This window comes from Leptonotus elevatus, chromosome 1 (assembly GCF_054856555.1).
Source record: "Leptonotus elevatus isolate MCC_2025b chromosome 1, RoL_Lele_1.0, whole genome shotgun sequence".
Taxonomy (NCBI): Eukaryota; Metazoa; Chordata; class Actinopteri; order Syngnathiformes; family Syngnathidae; genus Leptonotus; species Leptonotus elevatus.
The window spans coordinates 21,397-46,353 of NC_141239.1; the positions used below are offsets into that span (position 1 = coordinate 21,397).

Genomic DNA, 24,957 nt, shown 5'->3' on the forward strand with positions numbered 1-24,957 from the left:
GTTCTGGTTTTCGTTCTTATGCAGCGGTGGCGCGGCAAGGTCAGAAAGGACAAGAGCGGCGGGCACCTCACTCACAATCAGGGGGACTAGAGGTGGTACGTCAGCCAGCGAATGCCAGATTTGGCAAATTGGTTCGCAAACTGCATGGTGTGATTAAGACGCTCCACCACTTGCAGAACGTGGATCCGATGGAAGGAAGACCTCAACCGCGGATGATTGCAAAGATGGTTGATATTCTGTCAACCATGATTAAACCTGCATTCCCCAAGAGAGATGCTCTGGACTTGATAGTGGGAAATGCCAAGAACTGGGGGCATACCACTTGTCAGATCTTGTCAGAACATTACCAGGACTGTCTGGAAGATAGTCTGGAGGATTTGGGGGATTCCCTGACCCCAGATTGGACTACTGCATATGAGGTGGCAGTGAGATGGGCCAAGCGTAACCTACCCCGCCTTTCACAGGAAGTGATCGATTATGCGGAGGCTCTCATAGTGGCCAGGATCGACGGGGGAGACCCTGTCAGGGAGTCAGTTCCGAAACAGGCACAAGCTCCTCAACAATCAACTCCTATTGTTCGAAATGTGCCAGTGGTCAAGGCTAGACTGACAGCCTTCAGGGAAGAGATAGAGAACCAAGGGATGGAAGAGGTACAACCTCCTAGGGAGCAGAGGGTAGTGAGGAAAGAGAGTAGACAGCTAGGGATAGAGGTGATCCCAGCACTGCTTACGACGATAGACGAATGCAAGGAGGCACCGCGGACATCCAGAAGGACCAGAGGGGTGGTCCTGACCGAGGAGAATGTGGAGGAGGAGTTGCCAATGGGTCCTCAAGCAGATGGTTCCGAGGTGATTCAGAGTCGGCAGTCTCCAACCCCTCCCGTAGTAATACCTGTAAGCTGTAGGACTGGAGACTCAGAGTCTGAGGAAGAAGACATGTCACGCATGATGGTGGGACCAGAATTGATCACGTTCCACAGAGAGAATGAGGACACGGATCTGGAGGAGGTCTTCCATGAGTCTTTTGAGAAATTTGTGGGCCCGAACCCCCGGCGATATTGGGTGAATTGCCACCAGAATACGCAGAGACGTCTCACGGACTGGGACTTACAGGTCACCAAAAAGTGGCTGATTATTGGAGACTCCAACTTAGCTCGCATACCACCCTACTGGAATGCCAATCTGCAGCTTGACAGCTTCCCGGGAAGCCACTTTCGCCATGGGCAAGCGCTCATGGAGAAGACATTGGCGCCGGAGAGCTTGGTGGTAGAAAAGATCGTACTGGCGTTTGGAATAAACTGTAGGGGGAATAAATCCAGGGAGACCACTATTAAGAACCTGCAAGGGGCGATACGGTCCACTAAGAGGAAGTTTCCCTATGCAGAAGTGTGGGTTCCATTAATTAATTTCTCGGACTTACTCCCCACAGAGGAGAAGGACAATCTCCAAATCATCAATGAACACATTGAGAGGAATATGGGGTATATTCCATTATTGCCTGCTAACCAATTTGAGGTGGAACCAGACGACATCCATTGGACGGAGGAGACCGCGACAGCCATTTTTAATCACTGGATGACGTTTTTAAACGCACCCGCCCATTAAGCCATGACCGGGCAAGGGCAGAAAGAGCACACATCCGAGTGACTAGGGATGCTCGATCCTTGGTGGCGAAGGATGTGGTGGTTTTAGCCAAACATTTCAAGTTAACAAACCTACAGCATTCGGTCTTGAGCAAAGGTCTGTCTTTTATACCCACGCTGGGACTTGCTAAGGACCAGAAGGCTCAATTTCAATTGGATATACAAAATTACCATCGGAAATTAAAATTAACAGCATATTTTAGGGACTCGGGGAAAAGGGAGCCGCCACATTTTGTCGGACCTTCCACATGGATCCCTCCAATAGGCGATTTACCATTAGAAATTGGCCAATTAATAGATTTGGACTTAAAAACATTTGGCGACCATTATATAAAGTCACCAGAAAAGCTAAACCTGTCAGTGGAGGAAGTGCAAGCTTTGAGAGAGCTGATGAAAGCTAAGCACATTGTTATAAAACCAGCTGACAAAGGTTCTGCAATTGTCATCCTGAGTAGGGAACAGTACATAATGGAGGTTGAACGACAATTAAATGATTCTGAATATTATAAAAAACTGGTTAAACCAATTTATTGGGATACGATGCCGATGGTGGCCGAAATTGTCAATAACTTAAAAAAGAATAAATTTATAAATGCCAAACAAAGCCAATATTTAATAGGACAGTCAAATCCTAGAGAGCGACGTTTTTACATACTTCCCAAAATCCACAAGGACCCGGAAAAATGGACAATTCCTTATGAAGTCCCGCCTGGGAGACCGATAGTTTCGGATTGCGGGAGTGACACGTATGCCACGGCCGAATTCTTGGACCACTACTTGAACCCGCTCTCAACGAGGCATCCATCATTTGTTAGAGACACGTACCATTTTATCGAAATGGTTAAAAGGGTGCGAGTCGCTTCCGATTTTTATTTTTTCTCTATGGACGTTGAAAGCTTGTACACAAACATCCCGATTTCAGCGGGGATAGAATGCGTCAGGAGAATATTTGAGAAGTTTCCAGACCCTACGCGACCAGATTCGGATTTATTGAAATTATTAGAAATAAATTTGACCAGGAACGACTTTGTTTTTGATGAAAAATATTACCTCCAAATAAAAGGAACAGCGATGGGGAAGAAATTCGCCCCATCTTATGCAAATATCTTCATGGCAAATTGGGAATGTGAAGTTTTGGCCAAATGTGTCCAAAAACCGATAGGCTATCTGCGGTATTTGGATGACATATGGGGCATATGGACCGGGACGGAGGCGGAGTTCCAAAATTTTGTAAATATTCTAAATTCACACGACCCATCAATACAAATTAAAGCAGAAATAAACAGAGATTCAATCAACTTTTTAGATACTACGGTATTCAAGGGACCAAAATTTAATATTGATCACCAATTAGATATAAAAGTCTACTTTAAGATCACGGATACTCACGCCCTAGTCCACAAAATGAGTTTTCATCCGGCCCATACTTTCAAAGGGATTGTGAAGTCCCAAATCCTCAGGTTCTATCGAATCTGCACCAGGATGGAAGATTTTTGGGAAGCGGTGAAGGTTCTATTTAATGCCCTGAAAAAACGAGGCTATTCGAGGTCATTTCTAAGACAATGTCTGAAATCATATCAAGAGAAACGAACCAAAAACCCAGACAAGCTTATCCCATTTATATCAACGTACTTCTCGGTGGCCAAGGTTCTCCATAACAGAATAAAGAAGAACTTTGCAGAGATCTTGGGACCAACCGATTGGATGCCGCAATCAAGAGTAATATCTGCGTTCAGAAGGAACAAGAATTTGCAGGACTTGCTTGTTCGGGCTAAATTACCAACCTTACAAACCATGAAACGGCAACCTCTGAGCAGATATTTTACGAGATTGACATTCGTGAGAAACGCACGGGACAAATCAATAATAAAATTAGACCAAAAATTCTGCCCAAAATCGGAAAATATCGTGTATTTGATTTTTTGCAAAAAATGTGGGGCAAAGTATGTGGGCGAGACAAAAAATTCATTGATGACTCGCTTAACACAACATAGATACAATATCAAAAATAAAAAAGAAATGGATAAACCTTTGGTCATTCATTTTTTACACCATGGGATTGAGGCGCTCCAGATAGCGGGACTGCAGAGTGACACCAGATGGACGGATCAAAAACGAAAAGCTTGGGAGAGAAAGTGGATTTATAGATTGGGGACTAAGGTCCCGGTGGGTTTAAATGTGTAGGCTAAAATATACTCCAACCCAAATCCTAACCCCAACCCCAACCTTAAACCCCAACCCTTAACCCCAACCCTTAACCCTAACCCTAACCCTAACCCTAACCCTAACTCTAACCCCAACCCTGGCTATTTTAACCCTAACCCCAACCCTAACCCTAACCCCAACCCCAGCTATACTAACCCTAACCTAGTGGATGTACTATGGCCCTACTGAGTGCTAACCCTAACCTCAACCCTATAATTGTATATAACCCTGGACACCTTTCTAACCCTAGTGGGATGTGAATTACATGTATATAGTAAATATGAAAACTGTATATTGTGTGAATGTTGTATTATGACATACATGTGTTGTATTACACGGTAATAACACAATTTCATGGTGTTAAACAAGATCAAAATATCATAGGTGCATAATTAGTGGGATATTAAAATGGACAGTTAATTCATGATGTTAAAATAGGTTAATACGATTAAAATATAATGCATGCATAATTAAAGAGTTGTAAATATGTACAATACATTTGTGGGGATATATATGTACTTTAAAGTTAAATACTAAGTGTACATAAGTGTATAAACTAATAGGGTTGGATATTTACAAGGTTATTTCATGAGGTTTGCTTTTTCATTGTACATGGAGTGGGCGTGTTCAATTTGAGTTGGGGGCGGGCTGGTTTCACAAGTATATAAAGGATCGCAGACTCACAGCTGCTCAGTTGGAGTTTGGTCGTTGCAGAGACAACATCTCTCGCCAGGAAGAGCTTAATTGCATTTTCATTGTTTCATTGTGCCATTTACCTGAAGAAGGCTCTGGATGAGCCGAAACGTTGTCAAGGCACACTTACATTTAATTATACTCATTAGGAATTAGAACTATTTTTTTATATAAAACATTTTTTTTGATTGTTTTTGTTTATTGTTTTATATTAATAGATAGTGATTACATATATAACAAAGGCCACTCCTATTGAATAAATAAAAGATTAAAAATCAATTATACATAACATCTTAAATAAAATAGATTTGTAGATAGTGATTGCATAGGATACAAAGGCAACTCCTAACTATTAAATAAAAGATTAAAAACATTATTATACATCAATTACCATAAAAAGGAATCAGAGATTCAAAAAAAAGTATGATGGATGGTGGGTGGACTGTTGTCCGCAATGGGCGGAGACGCCAGCCCACACATCAGTGGAAGGAACGTGACGACGGGAGGTACCAAGGACGGAAGGACCGTGCGATTCCCTTTCGCTCCAGGAGGGGGGATCAATTCCCCTATCCTGGTCGAGGAAGGGCTCAATCCCTCATTCCTAACCAGCCTGTGCCTCCTCCGAGGTCCTCTCGAAACGTCAGTTCTGGTTTTCGTTCTTATGCAGCGGTGGCGCGGCAAGGTCAGAAAGGACAAGAGCGGCGGGCACCTCACTCACAATCAGGGGGACTAGAGGTGGTACGTCAGCCAGCGAATGCCAGATTTGGCAAATTGGTTCGCAAACTGCATGGTGTGATTAAGACGCTCCACCACTTGCAGAACGTGGATCCGATGGAAGGAAGACCTCAACCGCGGATGATTGCAAAGATGGTTGATATTCTGTCAACCATGATTAAACCTGCATTCCCCAAGAGAGATGCTCTGGACTTGATAGTGGGAAATGCCAAGAACTGGGGGCATACCACTTGTCAGATCTTGTCAGAACATTACCAGGACTGTCTGGAAGATAGTCTGGAGGATTTGGGGGATTCCCTGACCCCAGATTGGACTACTGCATATGAGGTGGCAGTGAGATGGGCCAAGCGTAACCTACCCCGCCTTTCACAGGAAGTGATCGATTATGCGGAGGCTCTCATAGTGGCCAGGATCGACGGGGGAGACCCTGTCAGGGAGTCAGTTCCGAAACAGGCACAAGCTCCTCAACAATCAACTCCTATTGTTCGAAATGTGCCAGTGGTCAAGGCTAGACTGACAGCCTTCAGGGAAGAGATAGAGAACCAAGGGATGGAAGAGGTACAACCTCCTAGGGAGCAGAGGGTAGTGAGGAAAGAGAGTAGACAGCTAGGGATAGAGGTGATCCCAGCACTGCTTACGACGATAGACGAATGCAAGGAGGCACCGCGGACATCCAGAAGGACCAGAGGGGTGGTCCTGACCGAGGAGAATGTGGAGGAGGAGTTGCCAATGGGTCCTCAAGCAGATGGTTCCGAGGTGATTCAGAGTCGGCAGTCTCCAACCCCTCCCGTAGTAATACCTGTAAGCTGTAGGACTGGAGACTCAGAGTCTGAGGAAGAAGACATGTCACGCATGATGGTGGGACCAGAATTGATCACGTTCCACAGAGAGAATGAGGACACGGATCTGGAGGAGGTCTTCCATGAGTCTTTTGAGAAATTTGTGGGCCCGAACCCCCGGCGATATTGGGTGAATTGCCACCAGAATACGCAGAGACGTCTCACGGACTGGGACTTACAGGTCACCAAAAAGTGGCTGATTATTGGAGACTCCAACTTAGCTCGCATACCACCCTACTGGAATGCCAATCTGCAGCTTGACAGCTTCCCGGGAAGCCACTTTCGCCATGGGCAAGCGCTCATGGAGAAGACATTGGCGCCGGAGAGCTTGGTGGTAGAAAAGATCGTACTGGCGTTTGGAATAAACTGTAGGGGGAATAAATCCAGGGAGACCACTATTAAGAACCTGCAAGGGGCGATACGGTCCACTAAGAGGAAGTTTCCCTATGCAGAAGTGTGGGTTCCATTAATTAATTTCTCGGACTTACTCCCCACAGAGGAGAAGGACAATCTCCAAATCATCAATGAACACATTGAGAGGAATATGGGGTATATTCCATTATTGCCTGCTAACCAATTTGAGGTGGAACCAGACGACATCCATTGGACGGAGGAGACCGCGACAGCCATTTTTAATCACTGGATGACGTTTTTAAACGCACCCGCCCATTAAGCCATGACCGGGCAAGGGCAGAAAGAGCACACATCCGAGTGACTAGGGATGCTCGATCCTTGGTGGCGAAGGATGTGGTGGTTTTAGCCAAACATTTCAAGTTAACAAACCTACAGCATTCGGTCTTGAGCAAAGGTCTGTCTTTTATACCCACGCTGGGACTTGCTAAGGACCAGAAGGCTCAATTTCAATTGGATATACAAAATTACCATCGGAAATTAAAATTAACAGCATATTTTAGGGACTCGGGGAAAAGGGAGCCGCCACATTTTGTCGGACCTTCCACATGGATCCCTCCAATAGGCGATTTACCATTAGAAATTGGCCAATTAATAGATTTGGACTTAAAAACATTTGGCGACCATTATATAAAGTCACCAGAAAAGCTAAACCTGTCAGTGGAGGAAGTGCAAGCTTTGAGAGAGCTGATGAAAGCTAAGCACATTGTTATAAAACCAGCTGACAAAGGTTCTGCAATTGTCATCCTGAGTAGGGAACAGTACATAATGGAGGTTGAACGACAATTAAATGATTCTGAATATTATAAAAAACTGGTTAAACCAATTTATTGGGATACGATGCCGATGGTGGCCGAAATTGTCAATAACTTAAAAAAGAATAAATTTATAAATGCCAAACAAAGCCAATATTTAATAGGACAGTCAAATCCTAGAGAGCGACGTTTTTACATACTTCCCAAAATCCACAAGGACCCGGAAAAATGGACAATTCCTTATGAAGTCCCGCCTGGGAGACCGATAGTTTCGGATTGCGGGAGTGACACGTATGCCACGGCCGAATTCTTGGACCACTACTTGAACCCGCTCTCAACGAGGCATCCATCATTTGTTAGAGACACGTACCATTTTATCGAAATGGTTAAAAGGGTGCGAGTCGCTTCCGATTTTTATTTTTTCTCTATGGACGTTGAAAGCTTGTACACAAACATCCCGATTTCAGCGGGGATAGAATGCGTCAGGAGAATATTTGAGAAGTTTCCAGACCCTACGCGACCAGATTCGGATTTATTGAAATTATTAGAAATAAATTTGACCAGGAACGACTTTGTTTTTGATGAAAAATATTACCTCCAAATAAAAGGAACAGCGATGGGGAAGAAATTCGCCCCATCTTATGCAAATATCTTCATGGCAAATTGGGAATGTGAAGTTTTGGCCAAATGTGTCCAAAAACCGATAGGCTATCTGCGGTATTTGGATGACATATGGGGCATATGGACCGGGACGGAGGCGGAGTTCCAAAATTTTGTAAATATTCTAAATTCACACGACCCATCAATACAAATTAAAGCAGAAATAAACAGAGATTCAATCAACTTTTTAGATACTACGGTATTCAAGGGACCAAAATTTAATATTGATCACCAATTAGATATAAAAGTCTACTTTAAGATCACGGATACTCACGCCCTAGTCCACAAAATGAGTTTTCATCCGGCCCATACTTTCAAAGGGATTGTGAAGTCCCAAATCCTCAGGTTCTATCGAATCTGCACCAGGATGGAAGATTTTTGGGAAGCGGTGAAGGTTCTATTTAATGCCCTGAAAAAACGAGGCTATTCGAGGTCATTTCTAAGACAATGTCTGAAATCATATCAAGAGAAACGAACCAAAAACCCAGACAAGCTTATCCCATTTATATCAACGTACTTCTCGGTGGCCAAGGTTCTCCATAACAGAATAAAGAAGAACTTTGCAGAGATCTTGGGACCAACCGATTGGATGCCGCAATCAAGAGTAATATCTGCGTTCAGAAGGAACAAGAATTTGCAGGACTTGCTTGTTCGGGCTAAATTACCAACCTTACAAACCATGAAACGGCAACCTCTGAGCAGATATTTTACGAGATTGACATTCGTGAGAAACGCACGGGACAAATCAATAATAAAATTAGACCAAAAATTCTGCCCAAAATCGGAAAATATCGTGTATTTGATTTTTTGCAAAAAATGTGGGGCAAAGTATGTGGGCGAGACAAAAAATTCATTGATGACTCGCTTAACACAACATAGATACAATATCAAAAATAAAAAAGAAATGGATAAACCTTTGGTCATTCATTTTTTACACCATGGGATTGAGGCGCTCCAGATAGCGGGACTGCAGAGTGACACCAGATGGACGGATCAAAAACGAAAAGCTTGGGAGAGAAAGTGGATTTATAGATTGGGGACTAAGGTCCCGGTGGGTTTAAATGTGTAGGCTAAAATATACTCCAACCCAAATCCTAACCCCAACCCCAACCTTAAACCCCAACCCTTAACCCCAACCCCTAACCCTAACCCTAACCCTAACCCTAACCCTAACCCTAACCCCTAACCCTAACCCCTAACCCTAACCCCTAACCCTAACCCCAACCCTCAACCCTGGAACCCTAACCCCAACCCCAACCCCAACCCTAACCCTAACCCTAACCTTAACCCTAACCCTAACCCTAACCCCAACCCTAACCCTAACCCTAACCCTAACCCTAACCAACCCTAACCCTAACCCTAACCCTAACCCTAACCCCAACCCCAACCCTAACCTTAACCCTAACCCTAACCCTGACCCTAACCTTAACCCTAACCCCAACCCTAACTCTAACCCCAACCCTGGCTATTTTAACCCTAACCCCAACCCTAACCCTAACCCCAACCCCAGCTATACTAACCCTAACCTAGTGGATGTACTATGGCCCTACTGAGTGCTAACCCTAACCTCAACCCTATAATTGTATATAACCCTGGACACCTTTCTAACCCTAGTGGGATGTGAATTACATGTATATAGTAAATATGAAAACTGTATATTGTGTGAATGTTGTATTATGACATACATGTGTTGTATTACACGGTAATAACACAATTTCATGGTGTTAAACAAGATCAAAATATCATAGGTGCATAATTAGTGGGATATTAAAATGGACAGTTAATTCATGATGTTAAAATAGGTTAATACGATTAAAATATAATGCATGCATAATTAAAGAGTTGTAAATATGTACAATACATTTGTGGGGATATATATGTACTTTAAAGTTAAATACTAAGTGTACATAAGTGTATAAACTAATAGGGTTGGATATTTACAAGGTTATTTCATGAGGTTTGCTTTTTCATTGTACATGGAGTGGGCGTGTTCAATTTGAGTTGGGGGCGGGCTGGTTTCACAAGTATATAAAGGATCGCAGACTCACAGCTGCTCAGTTGGAGTTTGGTCGTTGCAGAGACAACATCTCTCGCCAGGAAGAGCTTAATTGCATTTTCATTGTTTCATTGTGCCATTTACCTGAAGAAGGCTCTGGATGAGCCGAAACGTTGTCAAGGCACACTTACATTTAATTATACTCATTAGGAATTAGAACTATTTTTTTATATAAAACATTTTTTTTGATTGTTTTTGTTTATTGTTTTATATTAATAGATAGTGATTACATATATAACAAAGGCCACTCCTATTGAATAAATAAAAGATTAAAAATCAATTATACATAACATCTTAAATAAAATAGATTTGTAGATAGTGATTGCATAGGATACAAAGGCAACTCCTAACTATTAAATAAAAGATTAAAAACATTATTATACATCAATTACCATAAAAAGGAATCAGAGATTCAAAAAAAAGTATGATGGATGGTGGGTGGACTGTTGTCCGCAATGGGCGGAGACGCCAGCCCACACATCAGTGGAAGGAACGTGACGACGGGAGGTACCAAGGACGGAAGGACCGTGCGATTCCCTTTCGCTCCAGGAGGGGGGATCAATTCCCCTATCCTGGTCGAGGAAGGGCTCAATCCCTCATTCCTAACCAGCCTGTGCCTCCTCCGAGGTCCTCTCGAAACGTCAGTTCTGGTTTTCGTTCTTATGCAGCGGTGGCGCGGCAAGGTCAGAAAGGACAAGAGCGGCGGGCACCTCACTCACAATCAGGGGGACTAGAGGTGGTACGTCAGCCAGCGAATGCCAGATTTGGCAAATTGGTTCGCAAACTGCATGGTGTGATTAAGACGCTCCACCACTTGCAGAACGTGGATCCGATGGAAGGAAGACCTCAACCGCGGATGATTGCAAAGATGGTTGATATTCTGTCAACCATGATTAAACCTGCATTCCCCAAGAGAGATGCTCTGGACTTGATAGTGGGAAATGCCAAGAACTGGGGGCATACCACTTGTCAGATCTTGTCAGAACATTACCAGGACTGTCTGGAAGATAGTCTGGAGGATTTGGGGGATTCCCTGACCCCAGATTGGACTACTGCATATGAGGTGGCAGTGAGATGGGCCAAGCGTAACCTACCCCGCCTTTCACAGGAAGTGATCGATTATGCGGAGGCTCTCATAGTGGCCAGGATCGACGGGGGAGACCCTGTCAGGGAGTCAGTTCCGAAACAGGCACAAGCTCCTCAACAATCAACTCCTATTGTTCGAAATGTGCCAGTGGTCAAGGCTAGACTGACAGCCTTCAGGGAAGAGATAGAGAACCAAGGGATGGAAGAGGTACAACCTCCTAGGGAGCAGAGGGTAGTGAGGAAAGAGAGTAGACAGCTAGGGATAGAGGTGATCCCAGCACTGCTTACGACGATAGACGAATGCAAGGAGGCACCGCGGACATCCAGAAGGACCAGAGGGGTGGTCCTGACCGAGGAGAATGTGGAGGAGGAGTTGCCAATGGGTCCTCAAGCAGATGGTTCCGAGGTGATTCAGAGTCGGCAGTCTCCAACCCCTCCCGTAGTAATACCTGTAAGCTGTAGGACTGGAGACTCAGAGTCTGAGGAAGAAGACATGTCACGCATGATGGTGGGACCAGAATTGATCACGTTCCACAGAGAGAATGAGGACACGGATCTGGAGGAGGTCTTCCATGAGTCTTTTGAGAAATTTGTGGGCCCGAACCCCCGGCGATATTGGGTGAATTGCCACCAGAATACGCAGAGACGTCTCACGGACTGGGACTTACAGGTCACCAAAAAGTGGCTGATTATTGGAGACTCCAACTTAGCTCGCATACCACCCTACTGGAATGCCAATCTGCAGCTTGACAGCTTCCCGGGAAGCCACTTTCGCCATGGGCAAGCGCTCATGGAGAAGACATTGGCGCCGGAGAGCTTGGTGGTAGAAAAGATCGTACTGGCGTTTGGAATAAACTGTAGGGGGAATAAATCCAGGGAGACCACTATTAAGAACCTGCAAGGGGCGATACGGTCCACTAAGAGGAAGTTTCCCTATGCAGAAGTGTGGGTTCCATTAATTAATTTCTCGGACTTACTCCCCACAGAGGAGAAGGACAATCTCCAAATCATCAATGAACACATTGAGAGGAATATGGGGTATATTCCATTATTGCCTGCTAACCAATTTGAGGTGGAACCAGACGACATCCATTGGACGGAGGAGACCGCGACAGCCATTTTTAATCACTGGATGACGTTTTTAAACGCACCCGCCCATTAAGCCATGACCGGGCAAGGGCAGAAAGAGCACACATCCGAGTGACTAGGGATGCTCGATCCTTGGTGGCGAAGGATGTGGTGGTTTTAGCCAAACATTTCAAGTTAACAAACCTACAGCATTCGGTCTTGAGCAAAGGTCTGTCTTTTATACCCACGCTGGGACTTGCTAAGGACCAGAAGGCTCAATTTCAATTGGATATACAAAATTACCATCGGAAATTAAAATTAACAGCATATTTTAGGGACTCGGGGAAAAGGGAGCCGCCACATTTTGTCGGACCTTCCACATGGATCCCTCCAATAGGCGATTTACCATTAGAAATTGGCCAATTAATAGATTTGGACTTAAAAACATTTGGCGACCATTATATAAAGTCACCAGAAAAGCTAAACCTGTCAGTGGAGGAAGTGCAAGCTTTGAGAGAGCTGATGAAAGCTAAGCACATTGTTATAAAACCAGCTGACAAAGGTTCTGCAATTGTCATCCTGAGTAGGGAACAGTACATAATGGAGGTTGAACGACAATTAAATGATTCTGAATATTATAAAAAACTGGTTAAACCAATTTATTGGGATACGATGCCGATGGTGGCCGAAATTGTCAATAACTTAAAAAAGAATAAATTTATAAATGCCAAACAAAGCCAATATTTAATAGGACAGTCAAATCCTAGAGAGCGACGTTTTTACATACTTCCCAAAATCCACAAGGACCCGGAAAAATGGACAATTCCTTATGAAGTCCCGCCTGGGAGACCGATAGTTTCGGATTGCGGGAGTGACACGTATGCCACGGCCGAATTCTTGGACCACTACTTGAACCCGCTCTCAACGAGGCATCCATCATTTGTTAGAGACACGTACCATTTTATCGAAATGGTTAAAAGGGTGCGAGTCGCTTCCGATTTTTATTTTTTCTCTATGGACGTTGAAAGCTTGTACACAAACATCCCGATTTCAGCGGGGATAGAATGCGTCAGGAGAATATTTGAGAAGTTTCCAGACCCTACGCGACCAGATTCGGATTTATTGAAATTATTAGAAATAAATTTGACCAGGAACGACTTTGTTTTTGATGAAAAATATTACCTCCAAATAAAAGGAACAGCGATGGGGAAGAAATTCGCCCCATCTTATGCAAATATCTTCATGGCAAATTGGGAATGTGAAGTTTTGGCCAAATGTGTCCAAAAACCGATAGGCTATCTGCGGTATTTGGATGACATATGGGGCATATGGACCGGGACGGAGGCGGAGTTCCAAAATTTTGTAAATATTCTAAATTCACACGACCCATCAATACAAATTAAAGCAGAAATAAACAGAGATTCAATCAACTTTTTAGATACTACGGTATTCAAGGGACCAAAATTTAATATTGATCACCAATTAGATATAAAAGTCTACTTTAAGATCACGGATACTCACGCCCTAGTCCACAAAATGAGTTTTCATCCGGCCCATACTTTCAAAGGGATTGTGAAGTCCCAAATCCTCAGGTTCTATCGAATCTGCACCAGGATGGAAGATTTTTGGGAAGCGGTGAAGGTTCTATTTAATGCCCTGAAAAAACGAGGCTATTCGAGGTCATTTCTAAGACAATGTCTGAAATCATATCAAGAGAAACGAACCAAAAACCCAGACAAGCTTATCCCATTTATATCAACGTACTTCTCGGTGGCCAAGGTTCTCCATAACAGAATAAAGAAGAACTTTGCAGAGATCTTGGGACCAACCGATTGGATGCCGCAATCAAGAGTAATATCTGCGTTCAGAAGGAACAAGAATTTGCAGGACTTGCTTGTTCGGGCTAAATTACCAACCTTACAAACCATGAAACGGCAACCTCTGAGCAGATATTTTACGAGATTGACATTCGTGAGAAACGCACGGGACAAATCAATAATAAAATTAGACCAAAAATTCTGCCCAAAATCGGAAAATATCGTGTATTTGATTTTTTGCAAAAAATGTGGGGCAAAGTATGTGGGCGAGACAAAAAATTCATTGATGACTCGCTTAACACAACATAGATACAATATCAAAAATAAAAAAGAAATGGATAAACCTTTGGTCATTCATTTTTTACACCATGGGATTGAGGCGCTCCAGATAGCGGGACTGCAGAGTGACACCAGATGGACGGATCAAAAACGAAAAGCTTGGGAGAGAAAGTGGATTTATAGATTGGGGACTAAGGTCCCGGTGGGTTTAAATGTGTAGGCTAAAATATACTCCAACCCAAATCCTAACCCCAACCCCAACCTTAAACCCCAACCCTTAACCCCAACCCCTAACCCTAACCCTAACCCTAACCCTAACCCTAACCCTAACCCCTAACCCTAACCCCTAACCCTAACCCCTAACCCTAACCCCAACCCTCAACCCTGGAACCCTAACCCCAACCCCAACCCCAACCCTAACCCTAACCCTAACCTTAACCCTAACCCTAACCCTAACCCCAACCCTAACCCTAACCCTAACCCTAACCCTAACCAACCCTAACCCTAACCCTAACCCTAACCCTAACCCCAACCCCAACCCTAACCTTAACCCTAACCCTAACCCTGACCCTAACCTTAACCCTAACCCCAACCCTAACTCTAACCCCAACCCTGGCTATTTTAACCCTAACCCCAACCCTAACCCTAACCCCAACCCCAGCTATACTAACCCTAACCTAGTGGATGTACTATGGCCCTACTGAGTGCTAACCCTAACCTCAACCCTATAATTGTATATAACCCTGGACACCTTTCTAACCCTAGTGGGATGTGAATTACATGTATATAGTAAATATGAAAACTGTATATTGTGTGAATGTTGTATTATGACATACATGTGTTGTATTACACGGTAATAACACAATTTCATGGTGTTAAACAAGATCAAAATATCATAGGTGCATAATTAGTGGGATATTAAAATGGACAGTTAATTCATGATGTTAAAATAGGTTAATACGATTAAAATATAATGCATGCATAATTAAAGAGTTGTAAATATGTACAATACATTTGTGGGGATATATATGTACTTTAAAGTTAAATACTAAGTGTACATAAGTGTATAAACTAATAGGGTTGGATATTTACAAGGTTATTTCATGAGGTTTGCTTTTTCATTGTACATGGAGTGGGCGTGTTCAATTTGAGTTGGGGGCGGGCTGGTTTCACAAGTATATAAAGGATCGCAGACTCACAGCTGCTCAGTTGGAGTTTGGTCGTTGCAGAGACAACATCTCTCGCCAGGAAGAGCTTAATTGCATTTTCATTGTTTCATTGTGCCATTTACCTGAAGAAGGCTCTGGATGAGCCGAAACGTTGTCAAGGCACACTTACATTTAATTATACTCATTAGGAATTAGAACTATTTTTTTATATAAAACATTTTTTTTGATTGTTTTTGTTTATTGTTTTATATTAATAGATAGTGATTACATATATAACAAAGGCCACTCCTATTGAATAAATAAAAGATTAAAAATCAATTATACATAACATCTTAAATAAAATAGATTTGTAGATAGTGATTGCATAGGATACAAAGGCAACTCCTAACTATTAAATAAAAGATTAAAAACATTATTATACATCAATTACCATAAAAAGGAATCAGAGATTCAAAAAAAAGTATGATGGATGGTGGGTGGACTGTTGTCCGCAATGGGCGGAGACGCCAGCCCACACATCAGTGGAAGGAACGTGACGACGGGAGGTACCAAGGACGGAAGGACCGTGCGATTCCCTTTCGCTCCAGGAGGGGGGATCAATTCCCCTATCCTGGTCGAGGAAGGGCTCAATCCCTCATTCCTAACCAGCCTGTGCCTCCTCCGAGGTCCTCTCGAAACGTCAGTTCTGGTTTTCGTTCTTATGCAGCGGTGGCGCGGCAAGGTCAGAAAGGACAAGAGCGGCGGGCACCTCACTCACAATCAGGGGGACTAGAGGTGGTACGTCAGCCAGCGAATGCCAGATTTGGCAAATTGGTTCGCAAACTGCATGGTGTGATTAAGACGCTCCACCACTTGCAGAACGTGGATCCGATGGAAGGAAGACCTCAACCGCGGATGATTGCAAAGATGGTTGATATTCTGTCAACCATGATTAAACCTGCATTCCCCAAGAGAGATGCTCTGGACTTGATAGTGGGAAATGCCAAGAACTGGGGGCATACCACTTGTCAGATCTTGTCAGAACATTACCAGGACTGTCTGGAAGATAGTCTGGAGGATTTGGGGGATTCCCTGACCCCAGATTGGACTACTGCATATGAGGTGGCAGTGAGATGGGCCAAGCGTAACCTACCCCGCCTTTCACAGGAAGTGATCGATTATGCGGAGGCTCTCATAGTGGCCAGGATCGACGGGGGAGACCCTGTCAGGGAGTCAGTTCCGAAACAGGCACAAGCTCCTCAACAATCAACTCCTATTGTTCGAAATGTGCCAGTGGTCAAGGCTAGACTGACAGCCTTCAGGGAAGAGATAGAGAACCAAGGGATGGAAGAGGTACAACCTCCTAGGGAGCAGAGGGTAGTGAGGAAAGAGAGTAGACAGCTAGGGATAGAGGTGATCCCAGCACTGCTTACGACGATAGACGAATGCAAGGAGGCACCGCGGACATCCAGAAGGACCAGAGGGGTGGTCCTGACCGAGGAGAATGTGGAGGAGGAGTTGCCAATGGGTCCTCAAGCAGATGGTTCCGAGGTGATTCAGAGTCGGCAGTCTCCAACCCCTCCCGTAGTAATACCTGTAAGCTGTAGGACTGGAGACTCAGAGTCTGAGGAAGAAGACATGTCACGCATGATGGTGGGACCAGAATTGATCACGTTCCACAGAGAGAATGAGGACACGGATCTGGAGGAGGTCTTCCATGAGTCTTTTGAGAAATTTGTGGGCCCGAACCCCCGGCGATATTGGGTGAATTGCCACCAGAATACGCAGAGACGTCTCACGGACTGGGACTTACAGGTCACCAAAAAGTGGCTGATTATTGGAGACTCCAACTTAGCTCGCATACCACCCTACTGGAATGCCAATCTGCAGCTTGACAGCTTCCCGGGAAGCCACTTTCGCCATGGGCAAGCGCTCATGGAGAAGACATTGGCGCCGGAGAGCTTGGTGGTAGAAAAGATCGTACTGGCGTTTGGAATAAACTGTAGGGGGAATAAATCCAGGGAGACCACTATTAAGAACCTGCAAGGGGCGATACGGTCCACTAAGAGGAAGTTTCCCTATGCAGAAGTGTGGGTTCCATTAATTAATTTCTCGGACTTACTCCCCACAGAGGAGAAGGACAATCTCCAAATCATCAATGAACACATTGAGAGGAATATGGGGTATATTCCATTATTGCCTGCTAACCAATTTGAGGTGGAACCAGACGACATCCATTGGACGGAGGAGACCGCGACAGCCATTTTTAATCACTGGATGACGTTTTTAAACGCACCCGCCCATTAAGCCATGACCGGGCAAGGGCAGAAAGAGCACACATCCGAGTGACTAGGGATGCTCGATCCTTGGTGGCGAAGGATGTGGTGGTTTTAGCCAAACATTTCAAGTTAACAAACCTACAGCATTCGGTCTTGAGCAAAGGTCTGTCTTTTATACCCACGCTGGGACTTGCTAAGGACCAGAAGGCTCAATTTCAATTGGATATACAAAATTACCATCGGAAATTAAAATTAACAGCATATTTTAGGGACTCGGGGAAAAGGGAGCCGCCACATTTTGTCGGACCTTCCACATGGATCCCTCCAATAGGCGATTTACCATTAGAAATTGGCCAATTAATAGATTTGGACTTAAAAACATTTGGCGACCATTATATAAAGTCACCAGAAAAGCTAAACCTGTCAGTGGAGGAAGTGCAAGCTTTGAGAGAGCTGATGAAAGCTAAGCACATTGTTATAAAACCAGCTGACAAAGGTTCTGCAATTGTCATCCTGAGTAGGGAACAGTACATAATGGAGGTTGAACGACAATTAAATGATTCTGAATATTATAAAAAACTGGTTAAACCAATTTATTGGGATACGATGCCGATGGTGGCCGAAATTGTCAATAACTTAAAAAAGAATAAATTTATAAATGCCAAACAAAGCCAATATTTAATAGGACAGTCAAATCCTAGAGAGCGACGTTTTTACATACTTCCCAAAATCCACAAGGACCCGGAAAAATGGACAATTCCTTATGAAGTCCCGCCTGGGAGACCGATAGTTTCGGATTGCGGGAGTGACACGTATGCCACGGCCGAATTCTTGGACCACTACTTGAACCCGCTCTCAACGAGGCATCCATCATTTGTTAGAGACACGTACCATTTTATCGAAATGGTTAAAAGGGTGCGAGTCGCTTCCGATTTTTATTTTTTCTCTATGGACGTTGAAAGCTTGTACACAAACATCCCGATTTCAGCGGGGATAGAATGCGTCAGGAGAATATTTGAGAAGTTTCCAGACCCTACGCGACCAGATTCGGATTTATTGAAATTATTAGAAATAAATTTGACCAGGAACGACTTTGTTTTTGATGAAAAATATTACCTCCAAATAAAAGGAACAGCGATGGGGAAGAAATTCGCCCCATCTTATGCAAATATCTTCATGGCAAATTGGGAATGTGAAGTTTTGGCCAAATGTGTCCAAAAACCGATAGGCTATCTGCGGTATTTGGATGACATATGGGGCATATGGACCGGGACGGAGGCGGAGTTCCAAAATTTTGTAAATATTCTAAATTCACACGACCCATCAATACAAATTAAAGCAGAAATAAACAGAGATTCAATCAACTTTTTAGATACTACGGTATTCAAGGGACCAAAATTTAATATTGATCACCAATTAGATATAAAAGTCTACTTTAAGATCACGGATACTCACGCCCTAGTCCACAAAATGAGTTTTCATCCGGCCCATACTTTCAAAGGGATTGTGAAGTCCCAAATCCTCAGGTTCTATCGAATCTGCACCAGGATGGAAGATTTTTGGGAAGCGGTGAAGGTTCTATTTAATGCCCTGAAAAAACGAGGCTATTCGAGGTCATTTCTAAGACAATGTCTGAAATCATATCAAGAGAAACGAACCAAAAACCCAGACAAGCTTATCCCATTTATATCAACGTACTTCTCGGTGGCCAAGGTTCTCCATAACAGAATAAAGAAGAACTTTGCAGAGATCTTGGGACCAACCGATTGGATGCCGCAATCAAGAGTAATATCTGCGTTCAGAAGGAACAAGAATTTGCAGGACTTGCTTGTTCGGGCTAAATTACCAACCTTACAAACCATGAAACGGCAACCTCTGAGCAGATATTTTACGAGATTGACATTCGTGAGAAACGCACGGGACAAATCAATAATAAAATTAGACCAAAAATTCTGCCCAAAATCGGAAAATATCGTGTATTTGATTTTTTGCAAAAAATGTGGGGCAAAGTATGTGGGCGAGACAAAAAATTCATTGATGACTCGCTTAACACAACATAGATACAATATCAAAAATAAAAAAGAAATGGATAAACCTTTGGTCATTCATTTTTTACACCATGGGATTGAGGCGCTCCAGATAGCGGGACTGCAGAGTGACACCAGATGGACGGATCAAAAACGAAAAGCTTGGGAGAGAAAGTGGATTTATAGATTGGGGACTAAGGTCCCGGTGGGTTTAAATGTGTAGGCTAAAATATACTCCAACCCAAATCCTAACCCCAACCCCAACCTTAAACCCCAACCCTTAACCCCAACCCCTAACCCTAACCCTAACCCTAACCCTAACCCTAACCCTAACCCCTAACCCTAACCCCTAACCCTAACCCCTAACCCTAACCCCAACCCTCAACCCTGGAACCCTAACCCCAACCCCAACCCCAACCCTAACCCTAACCCTAACCTTAACCCTAACCCTAACCCTAACCCCAACCCTAACCCTAACCCTAACCCTAACCCTAACCAACCCTAACCCTAACCCTAACCCTAACCCTAACCCCAACCCCAACCCTAACCTTAACCCTAACCCTAACCCTGACCCTAACCTTAACCCTAACCCCAACCCTAACTCTAACCCCAACCCTGGCTATTTTAACCCTAACCCCAACCCTAACCCTAACCCCAACCCCAGCTATACTAACCCTAACCTAGTGGATGTACTATGGCCCTACTGAGTGCTAACCCTAACCTCAACCCTATAATTGTATATAACCCTGGACACCTTTCTAACCCTAGTGGGATGTGAATTACATGTATATAGTAAATATGAAAACTGTATATTGTGTGAATGTTGTATTATGACATACATGTGTTGTATTACACGGTAATAACACAATTTCATGGTGTTAAACAAGATCAAAATATCATAGGTGCATAATTAGTGGGATATTAAAATGGACAGTTAATTCATGATGTTAAAATAGGTTAATACGATTAAAATATAATGCATGCATAATTAAAGAGTTGTAAATATGTACAATACATTTGTGGGGATATATATGTACTTTAAAGTTAAATACTAAGTGTACATAAGTGTATAAACTAATAGGGTTGGATATTTACAAGGTTATTTCATGAGGTTTGCTTTTTCATTGTACATGGAGTGGGCGTGTTCAATTTGAGTTGGGGGCGGGCTGGTTTCACAAGTATATAAAGGATCGCAGACTCACAGCTGCTCAGTTGGAGTTTGGTCGTTGCAGAGACAACATCTCTCGCCAGGAAGAGCTTAATTGCATTTTCATTGTTTCATTGTGCCATTTACCTGAAGAAGGCTCTGGATGAGCCGAAACGTTGTCAAGGCACACTTACATTTAATTATACTCATTAGGAATTAGAACTATTTTTTTATATAAAACATTTTTTTTGATTGTTTTTGTTTATTGTTTTATATTAATAGATAGTGATTACATATATAACAAAGGCCACTCCTATTGAATAAATAAAAGATTAAAAATCAATTATACATAACATCTTAAATAAAATAGATTTGTAGATAGTGATTGCATAGGATACAAAGGCAACTCCTAACTATTAAATAAAAGATTAAAAACATTATTATACATCAATTACCATAAAAAGGAATCAGAGATTCAAAAAAAAGTATGATGGATGGTGGGTGGACTGTTGTCCGCAATGGGCGGAGACGCCAGCCCACACATCAGTGGAAGGAACGTGACGACGGGAGGTACCAAGGACGGAAGGACCGTGCGATTCCCTTTCGCTCCAGGAGGGGGGATCAATTCCCCTATCCTGGTCGAGGAAGGGCTCAATCCCTCATTCCTAACCCTAACCCTAACCCTAACCCTAACCCTAACCCTAACCCTAACCCTAACCCTAACCCTAACCCTAACCCTAACCCTAACCCTAACCCTAACCCTAACCCTAACCCTAACCCTAACCCTAACCCTAACCCTAACCCTAACCCTAACCCTAACCCTAACCCTAACCCTAACCCTAACCCTAACCCTAACCCTAACCCTAACCCTAACCCTAACCCTAACCCTAACCCTAACCCTAACCCTAACCCTAACCCTAACCCTAACCCTAACCCTAACCCTAACCCTAACCCTAACCCTAACCCTAACCCTAACCCTAACCCTAACCCTAACCCTAACCCTAACCCTAACCCTAACCCTAACCCTAACCCTAACCCTAACCCTAACCCTAACCCTAACCCTAACCCTAACCCTAACCCTAACCCTAACCCTAACCCTAACCCTAACCCTAACCCTAACCCTAACCCTAACCCTAACCCTAACCCTAACCCTAACCCTAACCCTAACCCTAACCCTAACCCTAACCCTAACCCTAACCCTAACCCTAACCCTAACCCTAACCCTAACCCTAACCCTAACCCTAACCCTAACCCTAACCCTAACCCTAACCCTAACCCTAACCCTAACCCTAACCCTAACCCTAACCCTAACCCTAACCCTAACCCTAACCCTAACCCTAACCCTAACCCTAACCCTAACCCTAACCCTAACCCTAACCCTAACCCTAACCCTAACCCTAACCCTAACCCTAACCCTAACCCTAACCCTAACCCTAACCCTAACCCTAACCCTAACCCTAACCCTAACCCTAACCCTAACCCTAACCCTAACCCTAACCCTAACCCTAACCCTAACCCTAACCCTAACCCTAACCCTAACCCTAACCCTAACCCTAACCCTAACCCTAACCCTAACCCTAACCCTAACCCTAACCCTAACCCTAACCCTAACCCTAACCCTAACCCTAACCCTAACCCTAACCCTAACCCTAACCCTAACCCTAACCCTAACCCTAACCCTAACCCTAACCCTAACCCTAACCCTAACCCTAACCCTAACCCTAACCCTAACCCTAACCCTAACCCTAACCCTAACCCTAACCCCTAACCCTAACCCTAACCCTAACCCTAACCCTAACCCTAACCCTAACCCTAACCCTAACCCTAACCCTAACCCTAACCCTAACCCTAACCCTAACCCTAACCCTAACCCTAACCCTAACCCTAACCCTAACCCTAACCCTAACCCTAACCCTAACCCTAACCCTAACCCTAACCCTAACCCTAACCCTAACCCTAACCCTAACCCTAACCCTAACCCTAACCCTAACCCTAACCCTAACCCTAACCCTAACCCTAACCCTAACCCTAACCCTAACCCTAACCCTAACCCTAACCCTAACCCTAACCCTAACCCTAACCCTAACCCTAACCCTAACCCTAACCCTAACCCTAACCCTAACCCTAACCCTAACCCTAACCCTAACCCTAACCCTAACCCTAACCCTAACCCTAACCCTAACCCTAACCCTAACCCTAACCCTAACCCTAACCCTAACCCTAACCCTAACCCTAACCCTAACCCTAACCCTAACCCTAACCCTAACCCTAACCCTAACCCTAACCCTAACCCTAACCCTAACCCTAACCCTAACCCTAACCCTAACCCTAACCCTAACCCTAACCCTAACCCTAACCCTAACCCTAACCCTAACCCTAACCCTAACCCTAACCCTAACCCTAACCCTAACCCTAACCCTAACCCTAACCCTAACCCTAACCCTAACCCTAACCCTAACCCTAACCCTAACCCTAACCCTAACCCTAACCCTAACCCTAACCCTAACCCTAACCCTAACCCTAACCCTAACCCTAACCCTAACCCTAACCCTAACCCTAACCCTAACCCTAACCCTAACCCTAACCCTAACCCTAACCCTAACCCTAACCCTAACCCTAACCCTAACCCTAACCCTAACCCTAACCCTAACCCTAACCCTAACCCTAACCCTAACCCTAACCCTAACCCTAACCCAAACCCTAACCCCAAACCCTAACCCTAACCCCTAACCCCTAAACCCTAACCCCTAACCCCTAACCCCTAACCCTAACCCTAGTTTGAAACCCTAATTTGAGACCCTAGCCCTAATTTGAAACCCTAGCCCTTGTTTGAAACCCTAATTTGAGACCCTAGCCCTAATTTGAAACCCCTGACCCCTGACCCTCAACCCTGACCCTTGACCCCTGCCCCTTGACCCCTGACCCTTAACCCCTAACCCCTAGTTTGAAACTCTAATTTGAGACACTAGCTCTTGTTTGAAACCCTAATTTGAAACCCTAGCCCTTGTTTGAAACCCTAATTTGAGACCCTAGCCCTAATTTGAAACCCCTGACCCCTGACCCTTAACCCCTGACCCTTAACCCTAACCCTTGACCCTTGACCCTTAACCCTAGCCCTTGTTTGAAACCCTAATTTGAGACACTAGCTCTTGTTTGAAACCCTAATTTGAAACCCAAGCCCTTGTTTGAAACCCTAATTTGAGACCCTAGCCCTAATTTTAAACCCCTGACCCTTAACCCTTAACCCCTAACCCCTTAACCCCTAACCCTAGCCCTTGTTTGAAACCCTAATTTGAGACACTAGCTCTTGTTTGAAACCCTAATTTGAAACCCAAGCCCTTGTTTGAAACCCTAATTTGAAACCCTAGCCCTAATTTGAAACCCCTGACCCTTAATCCCTGACCCTTAACCCTAACCCTTGACCCTTAACCCCTGACCCTTAACCCTTAACCCCTGACCATTAACCCTTAACCCCTGACCGTAGCCCTTGTTTGAAACACTAATTTGAGACACTAGCTCTTGTTTGAAACCCTAATTTGAAACCCTAGCCCTTGTTTGAAACCCTAATTTGAGACCCTAGCCCTAATTTGAAACCCCTGACCCTTGACCCTTAACCCTTAACCCCTGGCCCTTAACCCCTGACCCCTAACCCTAGCCCTTGTTTGAAACCCTAATTTGAGACACTAGCTCTTGTTTGAAACCCTAATTTGAGACACTAGCTCTTGTTTGAAACCCTAATTTGAAACCCTAGCCCTTGTTTGAAACCCTAATTTGAGACCCTAGCCCTAATTTGAAACCCCTGACCCCTGACCCTTGACCCCTGACCCTTAACCCTAACCCTATTCCTGACCCATGACCCCTGACCCTTAACCCCTAACCCCTAGCCCTTGTTTGAAACCCTAATTTGAGACACTAGCTCTTGTTTGAAACCCTAATTTGAGACACTAGCTCTTGTTTGAAACCCTAATTTGAAACCCTAGCCCTTGTTTGAAACCCTAATTTGAGACCCTAGCCCTAATTTGAAACCCCTGACCCCTGACCCTTAACCCCTGACCCTTAACCCCTAACCCCTAACCCAACCCTAGTTATGGAGGTTACATGTTTAACAAG

The 24,957-nt window shown here is 44.1% G+C and overlaps 4 protein-coding genes across 4 annotated transcripts; all 4 read left to right on the forward strand.

Moving 5' to 3' along the window:
- Positions 1 to 224: 224 nt before the first annotated feature.
- LOC147180183 (uncharacterized) lies at positions 225 to 3,840 on the forward strand. Its single transcript, XM_086079222.1, has 2 exons — positions 225 to 1,391; positions 2,315 to 3,840. Exons 1-2 carry the CDS (start codon positions 225 to 227, stop codon positions 3,824 to 3,826), a joined length of 2,679 nt encoding a protein of 892 aa, XP_085935348.1. The 3' UTR covers positions 3,827 to 3,840.
- A 1,567-nt stretch (positions 3,841 to 5,407) lies between these two features.
- LOC147180184 (uncharacterized) lies at positions 5,408 to 9,050 on the forward strand. The gene is made up of 2 exons (XM_086079244.1): positions 5,408 to 6,574; positions 7,498 to 9,050. The coding sequence occupies exons 1-2, from the start codon at positions 5,408 to 5,410 to the stop codon at positions 9,007 to 9,009; spliced, it is 2,679 nt and encodes an 892-aa protein (XP_085935370.1). The 3' UTR covers positions 9,010 to 9,050.
- A 1,814-nt stretch (positions 9,051 to 10,864) lies between these two features.
- Positions 10,865 to 14,507, forward strand: LOC147180185 (uncharacterized). The gene is made up of 2 exons (XM_086079337.1): positions 10,865 to 12,031; positions 12,955 to 14,507. The coding sequence occupies exons 1-2, from the start codon at positions 10,865 to 10,867 to the stop codon at positions 14,464 to 14,466; spliced, it is 2,679 nt and encodes an 892-aa protein (XP_085935463.1). The 3' UTR covers positions 14,467 to 14,507.
- Positions 14,508 to 16,321: 1,814 nt separating this feature from the next.
- LOC147180186 (uncharacterized) lies at positions 16,322 to 19,964 on the forward strand. The gene is made up of 2 exons (XM_086079464.1): positions 16,322 to 17,488; positions 18,412 to 19,964. Exons 1-2 carry the CDS (start codon positions 16,322 to 16,324, stop codon positions 19,921 to 19,923), a joined length of 2,679 nt encoding a protein of 892 aa, XP_085935590.1. The 3' UTR covers positions 19,924 to 19,964.
- Positions 19,965 to 24,957: the final 4,993 nt, after the last annotated feature.

Bases quoted from the DNA above. Each gene is read 5' to 3' on its own strand.
- LOC147180183 (XM_086079222.1), top strand. From the start codon at position 225: ATGGTTGATATTCTGTCAACCATGATTAAACCTGCATTCCCCAAGAGA. The intron at 1,392-2,314 runs GTTCCATTAATT...AAAATCCACAAG, and splicing joins TTCCCTATGCAGAAGTGTGG to GACCCGGAAAAATGGACAAT.
- LOC147180184 (XM_086079244.1), top strand. From the start codon at position 5,408: ATGGTTGATATTCTGTCAACCATGATTAAACCTGCATTCCCCAAGAGA. The intron at 6,575-7,497 runs GTTCCATTAATT...AAAATCCACAAG, and splicing joins TTCCCTATGCAGAAGTGTGG to GACCCGGAAAAATGGACAAT.
- LOC147180185 (XM_086079337.1), top strand. From the start codon at position 10,865: ATGGTTGATATTCTGTCAACCATGATTAAACCTGCATTCCCCAAGAGA. The intron at 12,032-12,954 runs GTTCCATTAATT...AAAATCCACAAG, and splicing joins TTCCCTATGCAGAAGTGTGG to GACCCGGAAAAATGGACAAT.
- LOC147180186 (XM_086079464.1), top strand. From the start codon at position 16,322: ATGGTTGATATTCTGTCAACCATGATTAAACCTGCATTCCCCAAGAGA. The intron at 17,489-18,411 runs GTTCCATTAATT...AAAATCCACAAG, and splicing joins TTCCCTATGCAGAAGTGTGG to GACCCGGAAAAATGGACAAT.